Source organism: Schistocerca serialis, chromosome 8 (assembly GCF_023864345.2).
Source record: "Schistocerca serialis cubense isolate TAMUIC-IGC-003099 chromosome 8, iqSchSeri2.2, whole genome shotgun sequence".
Classification (NCBI taxonomy): Eukaryota; Metazoa; Arthropoda; class Insecta; order Orthoptera; family Acrididae; genus Schistocerca; species Schistocerca serialis.
This window is the reverse complement of record NC_064645.1, coordinates 200247933-200274897: the sequence shown is the minus strand read 5'-3', so window position 1 is coordinate 200274897 and position 26965 is coordinate 200247933. Positions and strand designations below refer to the sequence as shown.

At 40.6% G+C, this 26965-nt stretch overlaps 1 protein-coding gene across 4 annotated transcripts in view; it reads right to left on the bottom strand.

Moving 5' to 3' along the window:
* LOC126416283 (testis-expressed protein 2) overlaps positions 1-26965 on the bottom strand; it is a 301194-nt gene that overhangs the window by 181339 nt on the left and 92890 nt on the right. For all 4 annotated transcript variants that reach the window (XM_050083929.1, XM_050083932.1, XM_050083930.1 and 1 more), the window contains one exon: positions 24160-25400. In XM_050083929.1, the coding sequence (XP_049939886.1) occupies positions 24160-25400 (1241 nt within the window). The remainder of the gene's footprint in view (positions 1-24159; positions 25401-26965) is intronic.

Genomic DNA, 26965 nt, shown 5'->3' with positions numbered 1-26965 from the left:
AAATATATTATCTATCAGACTTTTACTGTTAACAGTAACCCTAGTTGGGAAATCTACTATTGCCATCAGATTATAAGACTCCATTAAATGTACTAAATCAGCTTTACTATTGCTCTCATTTAGGAAATCAACATTAAAGTCACCAGTAATTATCAAGTCCTTGGACTTTGAGTACAGTATGGATAATAAAGAATCTAAGCGCTTAAGAAATACATTCAAATTCCCTGAGGGAGATCTATACAGTGCTAACACTACAGCCGTGAAGTCATTTACAGTAATCTCAACACCACATACTTCAATTTGTTGCTCTATACAACGGCTCTTTAAATCTAATGCGTGGTAAGATATGTTGTTTTTTACATAAATTACCTCTCCACCTTTTTCCATGATGGTTCTAGAGTAATGAGAGATGGGTGAAACAAGTACTCATGTACCCACTGTTATGCTTCAATGCATACAAAGCAAAAGAACACTGGGTGGCAGTAGCATGTAGCACAGACTGTGTGTTTGTTACAGTTCATTCAGACTAAAAGCTAGTAGTGGTCATGTAAATATATGATGTAATTGGAAAGATAAAAATCTACTCACAAAGTGGCAGCAGAACACATACTTAAAAGAAGTTTATAGTTAGGCTACCTTTCGGTGCCAGTGGCTCATTCTTCAGGCATAAGGGTTGAAGGGGAAGGAAGAGGGCTGAAGGAAAAGGATTGGAGAGGTCTAGGAAAAGGGGTGGGTTTCGGAAAAGTCACCCAAAACCGCAGGTCAGGGGAGACTTACTGGATGGGTCGAAATTGCGGACCCAAATCTCGCCTGGTGCAGTTCCCAATAATTAGTCTTTCATCTCAACCCATCCAGTAAGTCTCCGCTCACCTGCAGTTCTAGCTGACTTTTCTGAAATCTACCCATTTTCCTAGACCTCTTCAGTCCTTTCCCTTCAACCCTTTGCCTGAAGACAGAGCCACTAGCTCCAAAAGTTTGCCTAATTACAACTTCATTTTATGTGGTGTTCTGCTGTCACTTGGTGAGTAGATATTTATCTATCCAATTACATTATATTGTTAAAAACTGATTTTTTTGTTGTTATATTATCCCATGTAAATATGTGGGAACAGATAACAAAACAAGTCAACTGCTAGATCATATGATCCTTTGATATATCACATGTTCCTTGATCATACAGTGCGTCACAAACAAACTTACCAGTCTGAATGAAGAGGGAGGTGTGATAGGCCACAGGTGGCGATCAATGATCTTATTCAAAGCAGTGGGTCGAAAAGTCTGTTTACCATCTGCCTCAGCAGTGACCTCTATTTCCAAGCTCCCTGGCATACAAGTTGGCTGTGGTGCAAGAGATAAGTGAATGCGAGTTTCTTGCTTACCAAAATGCATATGAAGATTTGCCTCCAGTGTGTTTATGTTCTTTAGTGATAAGGCACACTTTCTTTTGTCCACACACTTTAAATACTGGCAAACTTAATGATAGGCCCCTACAGTCAGAACATATGCCTGTTTAGTGTGCACTGTCTAGAGTACAGATCATCAATACCTACTCTTTTTTTACTCTCAGAGAACTTTTTTGTTCAACCCTGAGCAAATGTGTGTTGGGGATGTGTGGTTTCAGCAGTTTGGGGCCATGGTATACACAGCGCAAACTGCATCATGCAGTTTGATATGAAAGTTCTCAAGCGCCTGCTTTCCTTGAGAAGACATCTTTTGCAGGCAGCATGCTCACCTGATTTAGGCTCTTGTGATTTTTTTATGGGAATGTGTAAAATCCATTGTTTACACTGAATGTCAACAAACCACTGCACACCTGATGGAGAATATTCATCCACATATCCATCACTGTGTTTGAAGGAATCGTCCTGAACTTCTAAATTCAAGTACAGCAGTGCACCGTAAAAATGAGGTATTATTTGCTGCATTTCATTTTTAAATACATTTCCAGTGATCTAGAAACACAAAAATGTGATTAAAATGATCAATAAGTATATTTGCTTTATTAAGCCTTCAAATTGGGAGCTTTTGTTCCCACACCTTGTAATGCTGCACACGTGTGTTTTTGGGGCTTCACCTTCATGTATTTGTCAAGGTGTGTGGACGATCAATCACACCGGGAAAATCTCAGGAATATCTTATACATTATTTGTAGGTAACAAAATTATAACACACAGTGTTGGTGGATAAAAAGGCACGTTTTACAAAAACAACAGATTACAAGGAACTATTAGATAAAAAGAGGATCATCTGGATTGTCATAAGGTTTCATAGTTTACAATAAAGACTGGATATGCAGTAGGTTATTCTGAGAAATACTGAAACAATTCCCATTTGTCTGTCTTGTTTTCTACATCTACATCTACTTCCATACTCTGCAAACCACTGAAGTGCCTCTACCAGCAAATCAAAAATCCTTAGACATATTTCATTTGACACACCATATAATCACATTTAACTAAGTGGTAAGACCAAGCAAAGTGGCACAGTGGTTAGCACAATGGACTTGCATTCATGACAACAACAGTTAAAATCCTCCTCTGGCCATACAGATTTAGGTTTTCTGTGAGTTCCTGAAATTGCTCTAGGCAAATGCTGGGATGGTTCCTTTGAAAGGGGCACAGACAAATTCCTTCCCCATCCTTTCATAATCTGTGCTTGTGCTCTGTCTTTGATGGCCATGCTGATGACAGGATATTAAAGCTAGCTTCCTTCTAAGCGGTGGTGTGGTACTGAGTCAGATCATTTTTGGAAGTTCTGAAATATTACATCTGTCAGATTAATTTCATTCATATCTTTCAGGAACTCATACTGGTAGGCATAGAGGAGGTCATTCTGTTTGAAATATCTTATTAAATTTGAGCTCAAAAATTGTTATAAGATTATACAACACACAGATATAAATAATAACAGGTGGTAGGATTGTGGATCCTTTATGTTACCCTTTTTGTAGACAGTTGTAGATTGTGCTTTCTTCCAATTACTAGGCACCTTTCTTGTTTGTGGGATCTACAGTATATTATGGTTAAAAAGAGGGGCTAACTCAACCTCAAATTCTGCACAGAATCTAAAAGGGATTCCCTTGGTGCACGGAGAATTGTTCATTAGCGATTTTAACTGTTCTCAACACCACTGATACTAATATCTATATCACATACCTTTTTAGTGCTGAAGAACTGTACTGGGGCAGTACTCCTGGATCCTCCTTTGCAAAATAATATAATAAAACAGAGTTTATCATTTGTTCTTTTGTTTCAATATCCTCGGTTTCAGTTCCTGCAGTGTTTGGGCACTATTTAGGTTGCCACTGACAGCCTCTACACATGACCAGAATCTCCTTGGATTTTGTGCGGTTTTGTGGTAAGATTCTGCTACTGTGGTTGTTGAAAGTTTTATACATTGCCTAATCCACAGTCAAATGCAATTAATTAAGTATTTGTATATCTACATTTTAAGATGTGAAACAAATACTAACAAAGAGATAGGGGGGCTGGCCAGTACTTACCTCAGCCCAGTACAGCCGATAGATACACAAAAAACAGAACCAAAAATTTACGTTCCTAGCTTTCGGGACAAATGTTCCTTCATCAGGGAGGAGAGTCGGGAAAGAAAGGGAAGAAGGGAAAGTGGATTCAGTTACTCACAACCCAGGTCATGAAGCAACAGGGAAAGGAAAACAGGGAAGGTAGCAGGGATGGAGGCATGGTTGTCAGAGGGAAGCCAAAGATATTCTACTGTAAGTACTGTGCCAGCTTCAAACCAAAGAGGATGCATACAGAAGTAAAGAGGTACATAGTATAAAGATAAACACAACTATGTAAGGTGAAAAGATGCGTGAATGGCTAAAGAGGAAAGGGAAAGAGGAGAAGACTGAAGAGTAAATGGGAGTGAGGTTGTTTAACGTAGGTACAGTCCAGGGGGATGGAAGGATGTGTTGGAGTGCAAGTTCCCATCTCCGCAGTTCAGAGGGACTGGTGTTGGGTGGGAGAAGCCAAATGGCACATATGGTGTAGCAGGTTCCTAGGTCCCTAGAATTATGCTGGAGGGCATGCTCCGCTACTGGGTATTGGACATCTCCTAGGCGGACAGTTTGTCTGTGTCCGTTCATGCGCTCAGCCAGTTTAGTTGTTGTCATACCGATGTAAAAGGCTGTGCAGTGCAGGCATGTCAGCTGTTAAATGACATGTGTAGTTTCACACGTGGCCCTGCCTTGAATTGTGTATGTTTTACCAGTAGCGGGGCTGGAGTAGGTGGTTGTGGGGTTGTGCATGGGGCAGGTTTTGCAGCGGGGTCGGTTACAGAGGTAGGAACTGCTGGGTAGAGAAGGTAGTCTGGGGATATTGCAGGGTTTAACAAGGATGTTACGGAGGTTAGTGGGCGACAAAAGGCAACTCTGGGTGGTGTGGGGAGAATTTTGTCAAGGGATGATCTCATTTCAGGGGTTGACTTGAGAAAGTCATATCCCTGGCGGAGTAATTTGTTGATGTATTCGAGGCCAGGATAATATTGGGTGACAAGGGGGATGCTTCTGTGTGGTCTGGGGGTAGGAACATTGTTGTTGGACAAGGAGGAATGTATTGCTCGGGAGATCTGTTTGCGGACAAGGTCTGCAGGATAGTTGCAGGAGAGGAAAGCACTGGTCAGGTTATTTGTGTAATTGTTGAGGGATTCATCACTGGAGCAGATACGTTTGCCACGAATACCTAGGCTGTAGGGAAGGGAGCGTTTGATGTGGAATGGATGGCAGCTATCAAAGTGAAGGTACTGTTGTTTGTTTGTGGGTTTGATATGGACAGAGGTGTGGATGTGAGCTTCAACAAGATGAAGGTCAATATCCAAGATGGTGGCTTGGGTTTTGGAGAAGGACCAGGTGAAATTCAGATTCGAAAAGGAGTTGAGGTTATGGAGGAAATTAAGGAGTGTTTCTTCACCATGAGTCCAGACCACAAAGATGTCATCTATAAACCTATACCAGGCCAGGGGAAGCAGCTGTTGGGTCTTCAGGAAAGCCGCCTCCATGCGGCCCATGAAGAGGTTGGCATAGGACAGAGCCATCCTGGTTCACATGGCCGTTTCCCTGATTTGATTGTAGGTCTGGCCTTCAAAAGTGAAGTAATTATGGGTGAGGATGAAGTTGGTAAGCGTGATAAGGAACGAGGTTTTTGGAAGATCTTCGGGTGGGCGTTGGGAGAGGTAGTGCTCAAGGGCAGAGAGACCATGGGTATGTGGGATGTTTGTGTAAAGGGATGTAGCATCTATGGTGACAAGAAAGGTTTCAGGTGGGAGAGGAGTGGGAATGGATTTGAGGCGTTCTAGGAAGTGGTTTGTGTCTTTGATGTAGGATGGGAGTCTGCGGGTGATAGGTTGGAGGTGTTGGTCTACCAGAGCTGAGATACATTCTATTGGGGCTTTGAAGCCTGCTACAATGGGACGGCCAGGATGGTTCTCTTTGTGGATTTGGGTAATAGGTAGAAGGTGGCTCAAGTGGAGTGAGGCCTTGTGAGGGACCTTGGATTTTTGGATTTTCTGCAGCTCAGTCTGGATGGAGGGAATGGGATCCTTGGTCTGGTCAACTTCTTCCATATATTTCTTATTTAGTGGTCTTCCTTTGGTATTGAACATTACCAACACAATTTCTTTCTTTCTCGTTCTTCCCTGTGTGTTTTATTCTTCTTATGATTACTATTTTAACTTTAGTTATTTAATTTCCCTACCCACCAGTTATCCACTATGTACCCTAATCCTATACCACATTATTTACATTCATTCCGGAAACATGCATTCACCGCAGCCAAACTGCAATCCCACATACTTTTCCTCCGGTCCTGCTGAACCTTTGGAATTACCCCTAAAGGACTTACCTTAAAAGTTCCCATCTCTGGGTGCAATTCCTCCTTCCACCAGTCTCTCCTGGACTTCCAGAACCTTCAATCCTTAGCCCTTACCCAACTTGTCCTGAATTTCTACACTACCTCATGTAACCACCACTCCCAACAGTTCCTATCTCTCTTCAAAGTCCTCCACCTCTCAAACCCTTGCTTGGAGGCTTGGAGAACACACTCAGGAACACCATCCTAAAAGCCAGCTGCAAACTTGAGTTCATGCCACACACCACCTGAAAAAACTATCCACAGTGCTAGTGCAACACCTAAGAAGTGGGGTCCCTCTCCCTATCCCTCACAAACACCAACCACAACAGAACCTTCAACAAACCCCCCTCATAGCAAAAAAACCTAGCCTAGCCACCCTACTCAATCTCCCCATCCCAGCGCAAACCCCCCCCCCCCCCCCCAGACCAAATCTCAACTATAACCACAGTCAATTGCCACATATCACAAGTCCCAATTCTGTTCTAAACCTCTCATCCAGATCCCTCTCTCCTCCAGAGACATCTGTTCTATCAAAAGGCTTAACCTTTAGCCCCACACCTAAATTCAGCCACACTGGCCTGGTTAAAGATCTCCTCTCATTCACCCGGAACCTCAACTGGAAATATCACTTCACTACCAAAACACAGCCCCCAAATACTAGACGCAGTGTTGCCTCCCAGTCCTTCTTGAAGAACATCCCAACAACCCTCAACATCACCCAACATCACCCCAGCTGAATCCCGTGCCATTAAGGAGCTGAAAACAGACCGCTCTATTGTCATCCTCCCAGCAGATAAAGGCTCCACAACTGTGGTACTTGACCGTGTGGAGTACGTGGCAGAAGGACTGCATCAACTCTCCGACACCTCAACCTACAAAGCTGTTACCCAGGATCCCATTCCCTTCATCCAGACTGAGCTGCAGAAAATCCAAAAATCCAAGGTCCCTCACACAAGGCCTCACAATGGCTTCCATAGACTTACTCACTCCACCTGAGCCACATACCCCTACCTTCTACCTATTACCCAAATCCACAAAGAGAACCATCCTGGCCGTCCCATTGTAGCAAGCTTCAAAGCCCCAATAGAATGTATCTCAGCTCTGGTAGACCAACACCTCCAACCTATCACCCGCAGACTCCCATCCTACATCAAAGACACAAACCACTTCCTAGAATGCCTCAAATCCATTCCCACTCCTATCCCACCTGAAACCTTTCTTGTCACCATAGATGCTACATCCCTTTACACAAACATCCCACATACCCATGGTCTCTCTGCCCTTGAGCACTACCTCTCCCAACGCCCACCCGAAGATCCTCCAAAAACCTCGTTCCTTATCACACTTATCAACTTCATCCTCACCCATAATTACTTCACTTTTGAAGGCCAGACCAACAAACAAATCAGGGGAACGGCCATGGGAACCAGGATGGCTCCGTCCTATGCCAACCTCTTCATGGGCTGCATGGAGGCGGCTTTCCTGAAGACCCAACAGCTGCTTCCCCTGGCCTGGTATAGGTTTATAGGTGACATCTTTGTGGTCTGGACTTTATGGTGAAGAAACACTCCTTAATTTCCTCCATAATCTCAACTCCTTTTCGAATCTGAATTTCACCTGGTCCTTCTCCAAAACCCAAGCCACCATCCTGGATGTTGACCTTCATCTTGTTGAAGCTCACATCCACACCTCTGTCCACATCAAACCCACAAACAAACAACAGTACCTTCACTTTGATAGCTGCCATCCATTCCACATCAAACTCTCCCTTCCCTACAGCCTAGGTATTCGTGGCAAACGTATCTGCTCCAGTGACGAATCCCTCAACAATTACACGAATAACCTGACCAGTGCTTTCCTCTCCCGCAACTATCCTGTAGACTTTGTCCACAAACAGATCTCCCGAGCAATACATTCCTCCCCGTCCAACAACAATGTTCCTACCCCCAGACCACACAGAAGCATCCCCCTTGTCACCCAATATTATCCTGGCCTCGAATACATCAACAAATTACTCCGCCAGGGATATGAATTTGTCAAGTCAACCCCTGAAATGAGATCATCCCTTGACAAAATTCTCCCCACACCACCCAGAGTTGCCTTTTGTCGCCCACTAACCTCCGTAACATCCTTGTTAAACCCTGCAATATCCCCAGACTACCTTCTCTACCCAGCAGTTCCTACCTCTGTAACCGACCCCGCTGCAAAACCTGCCCCATGCACAACCCCACAACCACCTACTCCAGCCCCGCTACTGGTAAAACATACACAATTCAAGGCAGGGCCATGTGTGAAACTACACATGTCATTTATCACCTAACGTGCCTGCACTGCACAGCCTTTTACATCGGTATGGCAACAACTAAACTGGCTGGGCGCATGAACGGACACAGACGAACTGTCCGCCTAGGAGATGTCCAATACCCAGTAGCGGAGCATGCCCTCCAGCATAATTCTAGGGACCTAGGAACCTGCTACACCGTATGTGCCATTTGGCTTCTCCTACCCAACACCAGTCCCTCTGAACTGCGGAGATGGGAACTTGCACTCCAACACATCCTTCCATCCCCCTGGACTGTACCTACGTTAAACAACCTCACTCCCATTTACTCTTCAGTCTTCTCCTCTTTCCCTTTCCTCTTTAGCCATTCACGCATCTTTTCATCCTACATAGTTGTGTTTATCTTTATACTATAAACCTCTTTACTTCTGTATGCATCCTCTTTGGTTTGAAGCTGGCACAGTACTTACAGTAGAATATCTTTGGCTTCCCTCTGACAATCATGCCTCCATCCTTGCTACCCTCCATGTTTTCCTTTCCCTGTTGCTTCATGACCTGGGTTGTGAGTAACTGAATCCACTTTCCCTTCTTCCCTTTCTTTCCCGTCTCTCCTCTCTGATGAAGGAAGTGGAATAGTCATAGTATCTTTACGGAGAATGAATATGCTAAGTGGTCCCTCCATTCATGATTGATGTTACTAAGTACATATCTATCCACAGCTTGATCAATTATTCTTCTAAACTTGAAGCCCAATTCCTCTACATCATCTTGCCCAGAGGTAATGTTTAGAGATCTTCGCTAAAATGTGCCACTACTGCCTCATTATCTAGTTCACTTATTTTAGTTGCCCTTTATACTCTGGTGATCACTGTTACAACCACCACATGGTCACTGACACCAGTTTTAACATGGACCTCCTGAAAGACTTCAGATGTATATGTTGCCATTAGATCCAATTCATTTCCATCATAGTGGGTTTCTGAGCTATTTTTCCTAAATAGTTTCCAGAGAGAGCATTTAATATTGTTTTGCAAGATGTCTTGTCATGTCTACCATTTACTCAACTGTAATTTTCCAAAATGATTTTTTGATTATTAATGCCTTATCCTATGATGACCATGCAATTAGGGAAGATGTGTATTAGCAACTGAGATTTTCGCTAATTTTTTTGGTTATGTCAGGGGTTGAGTCTGGTGGTCAATAAAGGGATCCAAACAGTCTGACCTAGAGCTTCAATTTCTATTTCAATGGATATGATTTTCTTGTCTACTGTGATGATTAGGCCACCTCCCTTTCCTATTTGCCTATCCTTTCGATATACACCTAAATTTTCTCCAGAAAGTATCACAGTTGTAAATTTTTGTTTTTAGCCAGATTTCTGTACCTACTATTGTATTAGCCAGATTTCTGTACCAATTATTGTGTGAGAATGAATGCTTCTTTGGAATGCTTTTAGATCTGGTACTCTGTTGTGAATACTTCAATATATCATGTAAATGGACCAAGATCCACCTAATCTAAAACCCCTGGTGTGTATCTCACATGGAGTCAGCTACCTGGGAAGCAGCGTCTGACATGCAGTGCATACCTGACCCAGTTAGGGGAACCCTACAATCCTCCACTATATGGCACAAGTCTAGGAAGCTACAACGTAACTTTCAACAGTATTTTCAAAGTCTCTGGTTCAAAACATTCACAAGACTAAGAGCCATGGGCTCTTGATCAGTTGAGGGGGTATAGCACACAGCCAAAGCTAGCTTTTTCTGTCAGTTATCACTTCCTTCATTTCTGGCAATGATTTGTTACTGTTAAAAGGATTTACCCTGGTTCAGAGTCTAGGTTAAGCTGTAGTCAGCCCTATAACTGATTGGGCAACTCAGTTCTAAGCTTAGAAAAAAGCAAGACCATTCCATCTCCAATAGGACCACACTTAGTAACGAGCTGTGATGTTGAAACCAGCCAAAGGGTGGAAGACACCTTCCAAAGAATTCAACAGGGCTCACTGGTCATTAGTATTTATCTCACTTCTAGTATAATAATCAGTAATAAAAACCCATAAACAAATTGAGTTAATTACACCATTGTCTGCTCTGGAGGAAGAGGCAAGCGGCATTTATTCTATTTTCCCATTTACTGTAAGTAATGCTTGCACTGAAATTTGATATGCACACATGCACATGTGTTAGTACACACACACACACACACACACACACACACACACACACACACTCGTGGCACCATACAACGAGGCAGTTGAAGGAACAGGAAAAGACAGTGTGTGTCCTTCAGCAAGAAGTTAAGGTGCAGTGTGGTGGTACTCTTCATTACAACATGGCCCAGAGACAATATTTCAATGACTTCACACAGGCTACAATCATTAGAAAGCAGCAAAAAGGGCAAAATGTGACAAGTGTAACCCAGGAGCAGATTCAGTTTCAGTGGTGATGCTATGCATACCCTCATATGGCTAGAAGTAGGAACACACAATGCACACAGGAACATCATCCAATTTGATTGTTTTGGAGGCTAGGTGTTATGGTATAGGGAGGCATTATGTTGCATGGGTGTACTGACCTACAAATACTTGCACATGGGACACTCACCAGTCAACGTTGTTATGACACTATACTCCTTCCCTATATGAGTCTTTCAGGGCTGGCTTTGAAACTTACTTCACTTTTATGGATGACTAGCAGTTTCAATTATGCTTTTGAAGAAATGGAACACCCTAACAAAAGAACTCCTTACCAATCTTGTGGCCAATATGGAATCACATTGCACAGCATACAATACTGTTAGTGGTGATCTCATATCCTATTATGAAGGATGCCTTGCCTTCTCGAAGCAGCCTCAGTACTCCTCTCATTGGAACACTTGAAGTATCAAATACAAATTTTATTTTCACCTCATCTATCGTTGCAAATCTTCATCCTTTCAATGGGTTTTCGACTTTGGAAACAAAAAAAGTCTGCAGGACCAGGTCTGGAGAGTACGGAGGATGAGGCAGCATAGTGATTTCACTTTTGTGCAACAGTCATGAACCAATAGGAATGAATGTGCTGGTGCATTATCATGACGCAAGAGCCATGAATTGTGTCGACACATATTGGGCCATTTCCTTCTCACATTTTCTCGCAGGCATCACAACACGTCCTGATGGTACCATAGACTCACAGTTTGTCCCTGTGGCACAAATTCACAATGAACTAATTCTTCAATATCAAAGGAAACTCTCAACACGGCTGTGACATTTTTCCTGACCTGATGAGTTTTTTTTTGGTCTTGCAGAATCTTTCCCGACCCATTGTGAAAATCAAACCTTTGTCTCTCCATCATAATTGTAGACCCACATCTCATCAACAGTTATGATTCAGTTAAAGAAAATTTTGTTCTCATTTGCGTGACCAAAAGCTCTTCACAGATTGCGAGGTGAAGGTTTTTCTGGTCTTGACTCATGAGCCATAGAACGAACTTAGTGGCAACACGATGCATTCCAAGGTGCTGTACAGGATTTCATGACACAATCCAACTGAAATGTTACATTCTTCTGCAATCTCTCGGACAGTCAGTCTTCGATTGGCCAGCATAATTTCGTTGATGTTCCTGAAATGAGCGTTGCTAGTAGATATCGAAGGGCATCCTGAACGAGCGTCATCTTTAACTTCCGTCCGTCCACTTTTAAACCGTATGAACTATTCTAACACTGAGTACAGCTTAAGCCTCATCATTGTAGGCTTTCTGCATAATGTGTTGTCTCTCTGTAACGATTTTGTTGAGTTTCACGCAAAATTTAATGCACACGCTTTGCTTCTCCAACTCTGCCATCTTGGAATTTGCAAACTGTGAGACACAACATTCCACTCAATCTAGCACTGAACAATAACTAACAGACATACAACAACAAAACTTCCAACAGTTACACATTAAACACAGGCGCATGTAGGGGTATCAACCACATTTTGTTCTAAATCACCACTGGCGCAAAATTACAAATATTCCAGAATTTTTTGAATAAATCTCACACTAATGTCTTGGGAGATTCAGTTTGTATATAACATTTTATGAGAATCTTGAGGCCCTTTTGAATTCTTTTAAAGCTGTGGTTTCAGTACTATAGAGCTTTGCTAATCACGTGCAATATGCAGGAGTTAATGCATGGAATGTAGTAAGTCTCCCATGTACCATTTTTACTATTCTATTGGAGGACTGGAAAAATGGCAGTCAATTTTGGACATCTAAAATACAAAATTTAGTCACCAAAGGATTTGTATGAAGTGTACCTATTTGGAGGAATAAATAATCTTGGGAGCCACTTTAAAAATCATTTTTCATAGTTTTCATTATGGTATTTTTCCTCAAATTTATTTACTGACTTTCATCTCAGCCCCCAAAAGCAACTACATTAAAGCTTTAAACAGAATTAAGAGTAGAATGTAAACGTTAAAATATACTCTTTCCAGCCATATAAACTCCCTACATGACAGAAAACATTTGAGAAATAGGCGGGGGTTGATGTACAGTGGAAAGGAAGAGTGCAGTATGACATGAATTTGAAAGGTTATTACTTTAAGTGCTACATTCTTTTTTGTAAGTGACGTAAGAAATTTGTAGATATAGTTGAGCTGAAAGCAATGTCATCTTGTAAGGAATGATAATGCACTAAAGTACATCATAGTAAGCTTTCACTTGAAAATGGAATAACAGCCAAAATCATGACTGTGAATGAATACATTCAATAACAGTCCTGGTGAAAAATATTGTGATTTCTAAAATTATGCCATACTTGTTGGTTGCAATCTGACACATACTACAACAGTTGTCAGTTGCTTCTTCGTTAAGCTTGGTTGCTCACTATGGATGGCAATCACAATGAAACAGACCACAGTCTTCCCACGAAATGGACACTTGGTTTTCTTCATCAGCAACAGCAGACAGATTGTGTATAATGTTGAGAGACTGAACTCATTTCAAAGATCTGAATTGTAAAATAACAAGCAATTTTAATCACATTGTAGGGTATGAAATTTGAAATGGTTGTTAAAGTTGGGTTTCTGTTATGATTCGTTATTTATAAGATGGTGCACGAAGTTTCATCTGAAATATAAACCCTACATTTTTCTTATTCATAGTGTACATTAATGCCCCGAATCAAAGCAATTAAGGTGAGTCTGTGTTAACTGATTTCTACAGAATATTTTGTTCAGCAACACAATGAAGTCTGATAAATAAAACTAAACACAATGGAATATTTAGCTAATCTGTGACTGAACAAAGGATTCCTCAACCCAACAATGAATGCAGTCTGTTATCTTGAGACTTCATATATTCTTCACCAAGAGCTGCATTCTTGTTAACAGCACATATCAGAATCATATAATGATTTTTCAGTTTACTTGTGGGATACAGTACATATTTAAGCAGAATAATGGCTCTTCTAGGAAAACTAATATTTGCACAAACTGTAGCAGCGTGTCATGATTAATACGTGGCTCTGATACCTCAGAAGCATTACATACTAATCCAACTAACTTAAAATAATATAAGTAGCATCTCATTAGAGAGGCTATAAGACATCCCAGAAACAAACATAGCATCCAAATCCCTAGCATTCACAACACGATAAGATGAAAAATATGATGCTCAAGCTGACGTAACAGATGAACTGTCAAAACAAAACAGAAATTTGGTCCCACATTATAGGAATTGTCACAAAGACACTGAATGCTAAGTTTTCAAAAATCACATTGTATATATTGGAGCAGAAGAAAACAAAGCCTGGATAGCAGATGTACTGAGGTGGAATAACATAACCTGTTACACACAAAAATAGCTGAAAATTAACAAAATGAAACACAGCAATGTAAGTTGTGAGATTTCAATACAAAAAGTATTCATTATCAAACAAGAGAGTATTGATACAGGAGGCTAATCTCCAAATAGAATGTACAAGAATTTAAGAGATCATAATAAAATGGCAGAATGATAAATGACAGAAATGTTAGATACAAGGAAGGTGATTTAAGGATCATAATAGTAGTACAGCTGATATAGAAATCTAACTGATGTGCTTTCAAAAAATACGAAAATCATTCTGACACTGATTAGTTATACAATCTTAGAACATATTCTGAGTTCAAATATAATGAGGTTTCTTGAATAGAATTACCTTCTCAGTAAAATATCAATCATGTCAAACACAACTCGCACATTTATCATGTGACATACTGAAAGCTTTGGATCAAAGTAGTCAGTCATATGTAGCATTTCTTTATTTCCAAATAGCATTTGACTCAATAGTGCACCTCCACTTCTTGTCAAAAGTACAATCATATGGGGTATCAAATGAAATTTGTGACTAGACTGAGGACTTTTTGGTAGAGAGGATACAGCATCGCACGTTGGATAGACTGTCATCTTCAGATGTAGTTGTAACTTCAGGTGTGCCACAGGCAAATTTGTTGAGATCCCTGCTGTTCATGTTGTATATTAATGACTTTGCAGACAATATTAATAGTAACCTCAAACTTTTTGTAGATGATGCAGTTATCTATAATGAAGTAGTATCTGAAGAAGGCTGCTTAAATATTCAGTCATTTTCAAAAATGTACAATTGTGCTCTTCACAAAATGAAGAAATGTAGAATCTTAATGACTAGCATATCAATGAGTCACTGTTGGAATCAGCCAACTCATACAAATATCAGGGTGCAACATTTTGTAAGGATATATTTTCAGTCATGGGTAAAGCACGTGACAGACTCCAGTTTATTGGTAAAATACTGGAGTAGTGCAATCAGTCTGCTAAAGAGATTGCTTACAAATCGCTCATGCGACCCATCCTAAAATACTGCTCAGGTACGTGGGACCCGTACCGGATAGGATTAACAGAGGATATTGATCATAAACAGAGAAAGGAAGCAAGAATGGTCACATGTTTGTTTAATCCATGGAAGAGTGTCACAGAGATACTGAAGGAACTGAAATGGCAGTCTCTTGAAGGCAGGCGTTAACTATCCCGAGAATGTCTAAAGTTTCAAGAACCAGCTTTAAATGATTACTCTAGGGATATACTGCAACCCCCTATGTATCACTCACATACAGATCGTAAGGATAAGATCAGAATAATTATAAGATTAGAATAATTACTGCATGCACAGAGGCATTCAAGTAATCATTCTTCACATGTTCTGTACGTGAATGGAATGGGAAGAAACCCTAATAACTGGTACAATGGGATGCAACCTTTGCCATACACCTCATGGCGGTTTGCAGAGTACAGATATAGGTACACATATGGAAATAGATGCAGATGTAGATGTAGATAAAGGGAACAGCTTAACAGTAAAGGTGAAATGAGCATCGAAGATGAAAAATACCTGTTATAGTCATCACCTTTAACCTTTCACCTACTGAAAAGGGCACTGTCCAATCAGACATGTCGAAACCCATCCTGAAATATTTCATACAGGTGGAATATGCTGAAAGGAACACAATGTCAAAATTTTAGCTGCTAAGACTCACAGCAAGTATTTTTTTTTTTTTTTTTATGCTAAGAACTGTCAAACTCATAGGTCGCTACGTGGTTGGAGGAATGTACGGCTCTGCCCTAGCAGCAGCAAACAGTGCATGACCAACATGACATGTGCTAGCCAGTTGATGGCGCAACGATAAACAAATAATACAACAAAACCCAATCATAATTTGAAAAGTGAATTTTAACTATGTACAGGGTGTATACATGGATGAGGAAAAAAATTTCCCGGTTCAAAATACACTTTCTCCCGGGTGAAAATACGCTTTTCCCGTGTTAAACGATGGTATACTTTTCCTCGGAACTGTAAAACTTATCAATCCATTGAATCATTATGGTATTATAAACAGGAGGGGAAAAAAAACACATTTTGGAAAGATCTGTGATGTGCAGCAACATGGACGCTGCATATTTTTATATTGAGAAAGTATGAATTCGAATTCCGCCAAACACCGCATGTTACTTTCCAAAGCATTGAAATTGAGATTTCCATGTGCTTTTGTAAGCCATGTCACGCAATCTCACCAGCTGATGATGGCGGATATTCAGAGCATAGGACACGTGATGTAGTCAGCCAATAGCAACATCACTGTTACGTAGTGTGACCACACAAATAGGAAAAGTTAATGGTTTAAAATATTATACATAGAGTTGATATAAGAAAAGCAAAGCTTTCACATGTAACATTGGTCTCAAAGATTAATCGGTTGCATGAGAATTTAAGCTTTCATATATAATGTTGATCTTTTTTGTGCATGTTACACTTTAATATACATCACACATATGTGCCAGTAAAATTTTTAATAACGACATAAATGTCTGATTATCTGGGCTACAAATTCTTCAAATGATCATCCTCACAGAGTTGATTTTTAAATGAGTGTCGAACACTCTGTGATCAGAAATTCATCATACATTCTCGCATATAGTTCATCTTGTGTAAAAGGAAATTTACTTTGAAAGTAATGCTTTTCAAACCACCATTCTCAATATTTTGCTGCAACCTGTTAGAAATAAGTTCATTTCATCAGTTGCCAGAAAGTGCCAAATAACAGGCGTCACCGCACTTGCGCAGCTACGATGATGCAGGTAGCCCATTTGATCATACATGTAAAACATTAAAGGATCTTACATATCATCATAAAAAAAAAAACAGGACACCAGAGGATACTGTAAGAGCATCGGAATTTCGTGAACCATACTAAAATGCATAATTTGGCTTAAAGTGCACATTAGGGGGTAAATTTTCTTGGAGTACCAGTACTATACTATGATGTGTTTGGTTCTTTATCATGGCATAATGCCGTATGTGCTAGAAGATGAAAACATGCACTTGAAATGCAGCAAACAGTTGAAAGCAGCCAGTAGTCTGCAATTAAACACTTCGTTTGAAATAAATGGATTACCTCAGTGGAAAAGAGTTATAAAAGCCAAATTTCTTTAGCAAACCGGCAAAAATAACCTCATTGGTCTGCAAGGCAACCAATGGTTGACTGTTAGAAAGGTGGAAATGAAATAAAATCTTAAGTTAATAACTTATTTTAGCCTTCTGTAATTATGTGAATGTATTTTAATTCACTTGATAGCTCCCGGCCACAGAAATTCATTTTGTTTTATATGAGCAGGCCACTGTGACCGAGCGCTTTGGACCAGAACCGTGCTGCTGCTACAGTCGCAGGTTCGAATCCTGCCTCAGGCATGGATGTGTGTGATATCCTTAGGTTAGTTAGGTTTAAGTAGTTCTAAGTCTATGGGACTGATAACCTCTGATGTTAAGTCCCATAGTGCTTAGAGACATTTGAACCATTTTTGTTTACATTTGACGCAAGAGCAATACACGAAGAGGAAACAGCAACATCACTAAACGTAAACACGGGTTACATGGAGACTACCATCCTCCCCATTACAACTTACTACTCAAAAGTCATCTGTTATGCTTCTACAATATTTCCGAACCAGGGCAATACTAGATAGTGCGCCCCCCCCTCCCCCATTCCTCCCGCGTTTGAGGTAGGACGTTACAAATTAAATTGACTTTTCAAAAAATGTTCGTTTTGCAGCATATATCTTTCTGCGAGTCTGATAAATAAAACATATGTCTTCGAGGAAATGTAAGACATGTTATTTGGTCTTTAGTGTGCCAAAGTGCAGTGTCGCTGCTTCACACAGCATTCTTCTTTCGCACATCACTGTATTTCGCTCTGTTGAATTTAAATGTGTATATTTTGTAATGGATGCTATCAAACTATATTCAGGACAGTGGAAATTAAAATGTCCTGTGGTGCCTAACATTCTCCCAGTCAGCCAACCAGGAGAACAAGAACTCTTCAGAAAATTTGCTCTCTTTATTGCCTATTAGCTAATAACCTGATGTTTTGTGTGACATAAAATTAAATATAGGATACAAAAAATCAGTGAAGACATGAGAGAAGTAAGATACACTACACATTTCTCCAATCCTTAAGTCCTAGCGTTTTTTTCTCTCTAACCATGCTACGGCTTTACATGGTGTGCTTTACTTTCTGTGAAAGAATCTATATCTCATCGAAGTTCCTCAAACCCTTCGCTACATGAAAAAATGAAATTTCGCTGTCTAATACTGAAAAAGCTGTTAATACAAACAGTACCCAAGACTGGTGGTGTGTCTGGAGCTGATTATGTGTATTTTGTCACTGTCTGCTAGATAAAACAAAATAAGCCTTTCTAATATTGCAGCAATTGTAATACACCCCAAATGGTCATTTTTACAACAGGACAGAATATAATTCATGAAGAACCATTATCAAATGCCTATTAGGCCTACTACAAGCAAAAATCTTTGTTAGGAAATAGTTTCACATTTCATTCATATGCTCCAGCTTCTCATCTTCTCCTTCCTTGTTATAACAAACAATCTTCTCATCAGTAATTCTGTAACTATTCCTGCCTGTGTCAACACTTATTCTCCGGTTAACTTCACTAACCCTGCTACAATCACCGGTTTAGGTATTGCGTGTTTATTCTCCGGTTAGGCGTTATTACGTGTTATCACAACGCGTTTTCCACGCTACTCCCAGAATAGAACTTGAGGCCTGCTGGCCAGGCACTGTACAACTGGCCCTTACTAGTGTAGTGGTCTGGCCAAAAACTTTCTATCAAAATTTCATTTTCTTGGATACACCGAGAAGATAACAAGCAATCTTTCTCACCTGTTATTCCTGTTAGTCGTTTATTTCCACTCTGGTAGTTTGAATCTATGACTTTCACTAGTAACTGTAACAACGCTAATCATTTGCAAACCCAGTCAACCACACAAACAAACGTTGGTATTCACCCGTTCAGCTTTATTCCGCTCAGCTCGTATGGTCCCGTCCCCTTTTCTCTGCAAAGAAGTTTACTTCTAGATGCGACGGGGATTCCCCTGGTAGACATCACATACACTATGCACGCATTCAAAAATCAGCTTATGATTCATTCAGAAATCAACTCAGAATGTGTTCAAAAATCAACAGGAACGTGTTTCAAAATCATATGAATAATCGATAGACCAACGTGCGCTGGATGCTAGTCGCTTTGCGAAACAAGGTTTTTTCCTCAAGAATATGAATCTGGTGCCCCCCCCCCCCCCCTGAAATTGCCACCCGGGGCAGACACCCTGGTTTGCTCCTCCCCTCTACTGCCCCCTAGATCTGGGCCTGTCGTGCATGAGTGAATATGGCAGCTTGGGCGCACCAGTAAAATTTTTCAGTGTAGCATTTTGATGTTACTGCTTATACATCTAACAACAACACTTCCGTATCCAGAAGCAGGACTCAACTGTGCATGCGCATGAGCCTGCTCACAACTGCTCGAAGGAATCCAATGTAAACAGTTGTGATGTCGCGCTCATCGGAGGTAATTTGTTGTTCTGAAGCATTGCATAGTCTTCCTAAGGTCTTTGAGACATTTTGCTATAAGACACTTGTATGGGCACTGTGTTTTGCTGTTGTATATGGCGCATTTCCTTTGTAACTTAAGTTTTATTTTCTTTTTTTTCCTCTTGTTCATGTCTCACTGCTGCAGTATTATTCTGCAGTACCGGCAAACAGTAATATCCTTTGTTAGAATATTGGTTCTTACCAGCCAAAATTACTAAAATCTAACTGAAAACTAAAACAATGAACAATTCCTGAAATTCTAAAAAATTCCAGGGTTTTCCCGGTTTTTTCACAGATGAAAAAATTCCCAGGTTTTCCCGGATCTCCCGGGTCTAATACACCCTCAATGTAAGAAAAAACGGATTGCTAGTTATCATAAAGAAGTTGCAGACAGGCACAACTAAAAAGACACATACATAAAGCTTTCAGCCAAAGCCTTCAACAGTACAGGAGAGAGACACCCACCATTCACACACACAAGAAAGCACATCTCATGCACACACGACCGCGAACTCCAGCATCTTGGAAAGGAATGCAGCTCTCATTTGGGATGCAAGCAGCAATCTGGATAGGGTGGGGAAGGGGAAGGGATAGTAGCGTACAGGTGGGGAGAGAGACGAACGTCTCACGGAGTATGCACGGACTAGACTGCCAACAATGGCAGAGTCTGGAGGTTTTGGGGCAGAAAGATGGTGGTGGTGGTGGTGGGGAGTGGAGGGTGGAGGGTGGGGGGTGGGGGGTGGGGGGTGGCGGGTGGAGGTGGGGGGGGGGGGGGGGGGGGGGAGCAAAAGCGGAACGGAGTGGGGAAAGGCAGGTGGATGTATTGCCAGAGAGCTGCAAATATACATGGTAGGGGATGAGAACGGAGAGGAAATGATGGACAGACAGGGTGGAAACTGTTGGACGGAGGGTGTGGGGACAGTATGTTACTGTAAGTTCAGGCCTCTCCGTTCTCATCTTCCACCTTGTTTATTTGCAGCCCTCTGCCAATGCATCCAACCGTCTTTTACCACTCCTCTCCTTTTTTGCTCCTTTTTGTCCCCACCTATCTGCCCCGCATCCTCCTGACATTGTGCCTGTTGGCAGTGCACACTCCACCAGACAGCATTCATTTCTCCTCCCACCCGTACACTACTATCCCTTCCCCTTCCCCACCCCCTCCAGGTGCTCCTTGCATCCCACGTGATAAGTGCATTCCGGCCCGAGATGCTGGATTGGTTGTCATTTGTGCGTGGGGCGTGCTTGCTTGTTTGTTTGTGTGTGTGTGTGTGTGTGTGTGTGTGTGTGTGTGTGTGTGTGTGTGTGTGTGGTCTATTTTTGATGAAGGCCTTACTGCCTGAAAGCTTATTTGTGACAGTCTTTCTGTTGTGCCTATTTGCGACTCAGCATCTCCGCTATATGCTGAGTGGCAGCTTTCATAACATTGTTTCTTTTAATTGTGCCCGTCTGCAACTTAATGCTGATATTCCTACCTGGAGTTTCCATAGAATGAATTTTAGTTTCCCTTGATAGTTTCTCTGACACAACTGTTGACAATCGCTATTAGCTTGAAATTGCAACTCATTTAATACCCATAATGATTAGCAGTTGTCTCTGTGGTATCACTAAGTGTCAACGAATGAGATAAAACGGAATTAATTTTCTTTGTGTTTCTGCATACGTACTACCTAATAGTATTTGTCTTTGTGCAGGTTTCAGAGTTTCACAGTAATGTAGAATCCAATTAACATTTTCAACCTTGTGAAAAAGAAATATTTTGGTTCAAGTGATGATTGTTATGCCAATTAAAGCCCAGAACAAAAAGACAGTACCTTCATAGCTCAATGAAGATATGTATGGTCAATAGCTTTCAATGTGAAAGAAAACACTGTAAATTCTTTCATTAACGAAAGAGGGAGAAAATGCTTAAAGTTAAGCAGTGTGCAAAGCTGGTTCCGTTTCATAAAATCAGAACAAGAATTGTATAAATGGACCAAAGATTTACACGAAGCATGAAATATGTGCCAAAATAAAAAACCCACAAAATTGTGAGAGAAAAACTATTTACAGATTTTGAACTGCTTATGAGAGTCAAAGCACCACTTCTGAAGAGATCAATATAACTGAGCCCTCTGAATTGCAAATGAGATTACTGATATCCAGGTTTCTTCAATGTAGACAAACAGATTCACGAAATTATGTGGAAAAGGAAGTCACAAAATTATGAAGTTTACTTCAAGTGAATGTGTAGAGGAGATGGTATTAAAAGGTTATCCTTATAGAGAAATTAGTAACTGATGTAAAGACAAAGTTTCTTGTTATCCCCTACAACAATGTGTATAGAGCCAGTCGGTCAAGTTCAGTGCAAGAACTGCACACACACACACACACACACACACACACACACACACACCGCACATTATCATTTCGAGCAACAGAAAGACAAAGTTGCTTGTATCGATGAATGCTACAACACACGCATATACAACAATGGGACTGATAAGTATCAGTGGATTACTGTTTCCCCAGCTTTATACCTTTCTTCAGGGATCTCAAGGCAAATTAGGACCAAAACTTAAAAAAAAAAAGAGAGGACCGTTTGGTTGCAGAAATCTTGTAATCAAAATAGCAAAATCTGGAAAAATGTAAGAGAATAATTTTCATTGTTGTATGCTAAACATCTTCTTACCAAATGAGGTTGAAAATACCACTTCCGTTATAAGGTTCTTTTTGTTTTCCAATGTTTACGCCACAACCGGTTTCGGGCTCTTATATGACCATTATCAGGTGTGAGATCTTTGTGTTGTGACCCTGGGCACCACGCTGATGGGCATGTAAGAGCCTGAAACTGGTTGTGGTTTAAGCATTGCAAAATAAAAAGAACCTTACAACTGAAGCAGTATTTTTAATATCTGCTATAATGCTCAGTTGCAGATGTTCCTCCAGCAGGATTGTTTGTCTTCTTACCAGTTGTAGCAAATAATTCATTTCTTCTGTTGAACTCTTGGCCTGGAAATAATGTCACATCTGTCTTTAGGAGGTACAAAAAGATTCAGCCTCCCGATAAAGAAATTTGTCAACATTGTACAGCATAATTTCAGAAAATTTTCAGACAATATAATTTCTGATAGCTCTTTGTCATTTCAGATTTACCTCTTTGTCATTTCAGATTTACCAGTGGAATAGTATTGTTAAACTTCAGTTACTTGCACATTGTCAGTTTGAATCACCAGGTTTGATGAATTTGATCAAGTATGCCTGGCATACAGAACATCAGCAATTACCATTTTTTACTCCATTGCAGTTCTGTTGAAATAAAACTAGTAATTACTGCAAAGTATGTAAGTGCATTAATTTTTCTTTTCTTCAGGTGCACCTGGTGTAAAGAAAATGTTTGTTTTCATCATCTAATAGACACTTCGCATTTTTGTGATGACTTTTAGAAATAATCAAGGAAATATTTCACTGTTAGTAAAATATTCATTATTTAAAAATTATCAAAAGAGCCATGCTACAGTAAATGTTACAAAATATTTCATGTCAACAAATTAATGTCCAGATAGAAGGAAGTCATCTGTAGTGTAATGTCAAGCACTGACTTCATTTTCATTCTCCTGTTAGTAACTTGTGTAGCCTGCAATAGTTTAGCTGATGATATGAACTGCAAGTTAATCAAAAAGTTAATGATGTGAGACATTTTTGGTAAGGTTCAAATGTTTAAAATTCATGTGTGTGCACTTTGGACTTCAAGCTACACAGTGCTACAATATCATCATAGCTGTGTTTGCTTATTTGCTGAGTCACGTGCATGGCAGGAAGGGCTGTTCTAAGTGGTTCTACTTGCAGCAGAAATGAGTAACTTTAAGATATTTTAAAACATAGCTGCAGTGCATCTTAGTAACTAAAATTTTGACAGTGCATTTCTTTTGGTGTATTCTTCCTGTGCGATAAATTTCACTGGTTACGTTTTCATATGCCTGACTGGACCATTCCCTTGTGAGTTTGGTCCGTTCATATGGCGCGCGCGCGCGCGCCCACACACACACACACACACACACACACACACACACTGTCCTTTCCTTCTAACTTTACTACCATATCTAGCCATCTTCTATTTGGCTGTTTTTTTCTTATTGTTCACATGGCCAGCAAAGTTGTTGCTCTTATTTATAGGTTTATCAAACTGTCAATTCCTGGACTACGTCATTTCAAAAACCTCACCAATACTGAAGCAAAGAGTGCACTACCTATTGAGCACCACTGTAAATAGAGTTTTCTGCATGCCTGAGCCCTTGTACAAACTTTTATCTACTCCATTAGATAGAACAGAATTCTTCTACTGTAGAAGTGTCACTACATTCAGGAGAAATATGTATTCTCATCAGTCAGTGCACAATAATAAAATGTGAGGAATGTCTTGAAAGGAGAGCATGTAACATCTTGTCAATGTACAGTCTTTAGACATAGATCATTAACTAAGTTAGAAAATTTTCATGTCTCTTTCATTGTGATCTATATTACTACTTCTGATCCTTTCTAAAAATTAGAACATATAAATCATGAAAAATTACTTTCAATTCAGAGTACAAAACAAAGTATCACTTACTGCGTATTTTGTGAGAGGCTGGTACTCCTTTACCGGTGGAACTTCCAATATAGGCATGGCTGAATAATCTGGAATCACAACTGGTTCAAGGTTCCGTGGCAAATGAACTCCGTCAGGTACGAACATATGATTAAACAACTTACTAAGACAAAACATCATGTACATAACAAGTAACCCATTCACAAATCCCAAAATGAAATTTGGGAGTGGAGCATATAAATTGAAAATGAAATAGGAAATAATGAATATATACCATTTCCAAGAGAGACAACCTACAAATTTAAAAACATGTTCTTTCTTTTTCATTTGCACTGAATGGCTGGACGGAATAAATTTCGTGCAGTCTAATCTCCCAGGATCTGCATTAGCAATTACAGGTTCTGGTACATGAATGTCCTCAGATGCCTCAACACCTGACTCAATATCATCCTCTACAGTGTTTTCAGTCTTTTCATCTTCTTTGGTAGATGCAAGAGATGACATTGTAATACTGCTGATAATAGCAGGTTTATGCGAATGCTGTCGATGTCTTAGCCCAGAAAGATTACTCCTAAATTTGGCATGGAAAGAAAGCTTTTTCGGTGGAACTGTCAGTTCTGACAAACTGTCAGTCTCACCCTGCACAGGTGTACCGGGACCTTCTTCTGAAGCTTCATCTTGAGCTGTTGTACTTTTACTGTCTTCATCTGGATCATCTTTCTCATCAATGGAACTAGAACCTTTCATTGATAGCTTCTCCATTGAAGACCTTTTTGGAGATGGGTCTGCTTTAGCAGCACCATCTTTCTGCTCCATTGTTTTCCCTGAGGCTTCAGAAATGTCTTCTGAATCGCTTATACTAGAATTCTCCTTACTTTTTCCTAACAGTTTACTACTCCTACCAATGTCACTAAATGATAGGGAACCTGATCTCCTATCACTCTTCATCTCACTAATTTTTTCTTCAACAGTCTTTGTTATCTTGCCCCTTAGTTCATGAAAAATCCTCCACGTGTCACTGCCACTTGCAGACGAAGCATCCAAAACACCAACGTCAACACTGGTTGATCTCTTTCCCAAGCCTTTCAGGTACTCTTTCATAGGAGATGGATCTCTGGAGGAGGCAGCTGTGCTACTAGAAGTAACAGTAATAGTACCTGATGTAGTATTACCGACAGTAGTGGCAACAGAAGTAGAAGCAACAGTTGTTGTTGCAACTGATACCGTACTTGTTGGTGGTAATGACTGGCTTTCTTCTTCCCCTGTGAAGAAAATAAGAAAAATAAGAAAACTAATAAATATCAATCAACATCAATGTATCATTGAGTAATTTTTTTTTTAATTCACTTGCAACTATGTTGTACTATGGTGTAGTAAAAGAAAGCTCTCTTGAATACAAGTGTGCACAACAGTCTGGAATTTAAACCCATTCAGTAAAACATGTAGGCAAATATGTGTAAAAAAATTAAAAGGAACACTGTCTCAAACTCTATTTAGAAACCACCAACAGGTACTGTATGGTACAGAAAACAGTCTTTATAATACTAATCAGAGAGACAAAAATAATGAATAATTTTTCACATACACTATGTGATCAAAAGTATCCGGACACCTGGCTGAAAATGACTTACAAGTTCATGGTGCCCTCCATCGGTAATGCTGGAATTCAAAATGGTGTTGGCCCAGCCTTGATGACAGCTTCCACTCTCACAGGTATACATTCAATCAGGTGCTGGAAGGTTTCTTGGGGAATGGCAGCCCATTCTTCATGGAGTGCTGCAGTGAGGAGAGGCATTGATGTCAGTCGGTGAGGCCTGGCATGAAGTCAGCATTCCAACGCATCCCAAAGGTGTTCTATAGGATTCAGGTCAGGACTCAGTGCAGGACAGTCCATTACAGGGATGTTATTGTCAAGTAACCACTCTGCCACAGGCTGTGCATTATGAACAGGTGCTTGACCATGTGGAAAGAGGCAATCGCCATCCCCGAATTGCTCTTCAACATTGGGAAGCAAGAAGGTGCTTAAAACATCAATGTAGGCCTGTGCTGTGATAGCGACATGCAAAACAACATGCGGTGCAAGCCCCCTCCACGATAAACACGACCACACCATAACACCACCGCCTCCAAATTTTACTGTTGGCACTACACACACTGGCAGATGACGTTCACTGGGCATTCGCCATACCCACACCCTGCCATCGGATTGCCACATTGTGTATCGTAATTCGTCACTCCACACAATGTTTTTCCACTGTTCAATAGTCCAATGTTTACGCTCCTTACACCAAGTGAGGCATCGTTTGGCATTTACCAGCGTGATTTGTGGCTTATGAGCAGCTGCTCTACCATGAAATCCAAGTTTTCTCATCTTCCGCCTAACTGTCATAGTACTTGCAGTGGACCCTGATGCAGTTTGGAATTCCTGTGTGATGGTCTGGACAGATGTCTGCCTATTACACATTACAACCCTCTTCAACTGTCAGCAGTCTCTGTCAGTCAGTCTCTGTCAGTCAACAGACAAGGTTGGGCTGTATGCTTTTGTGCTGTAAGTGTCTCTTTGCATTTACACTTCACTACCATATTGGAAACAGTGGACCTAGGGATGTTCAGGAGTGTGGAAATCTCGTGTGCAGACGTATGACACAAGTAACACCCAATCACCTGACCATGTTCAAAGTAAGTGAGTTCCCCAGAGCACCCTATTCTGCTCTCTCACGATATCTAATGAGTACTGAGGTCGCTGATATGGAGTACCTGGCAGTAGGTGGCAGCACAATGCACCTAATATGAAAAACATATGTTTTTGAGGGTGTCCGGATACTTT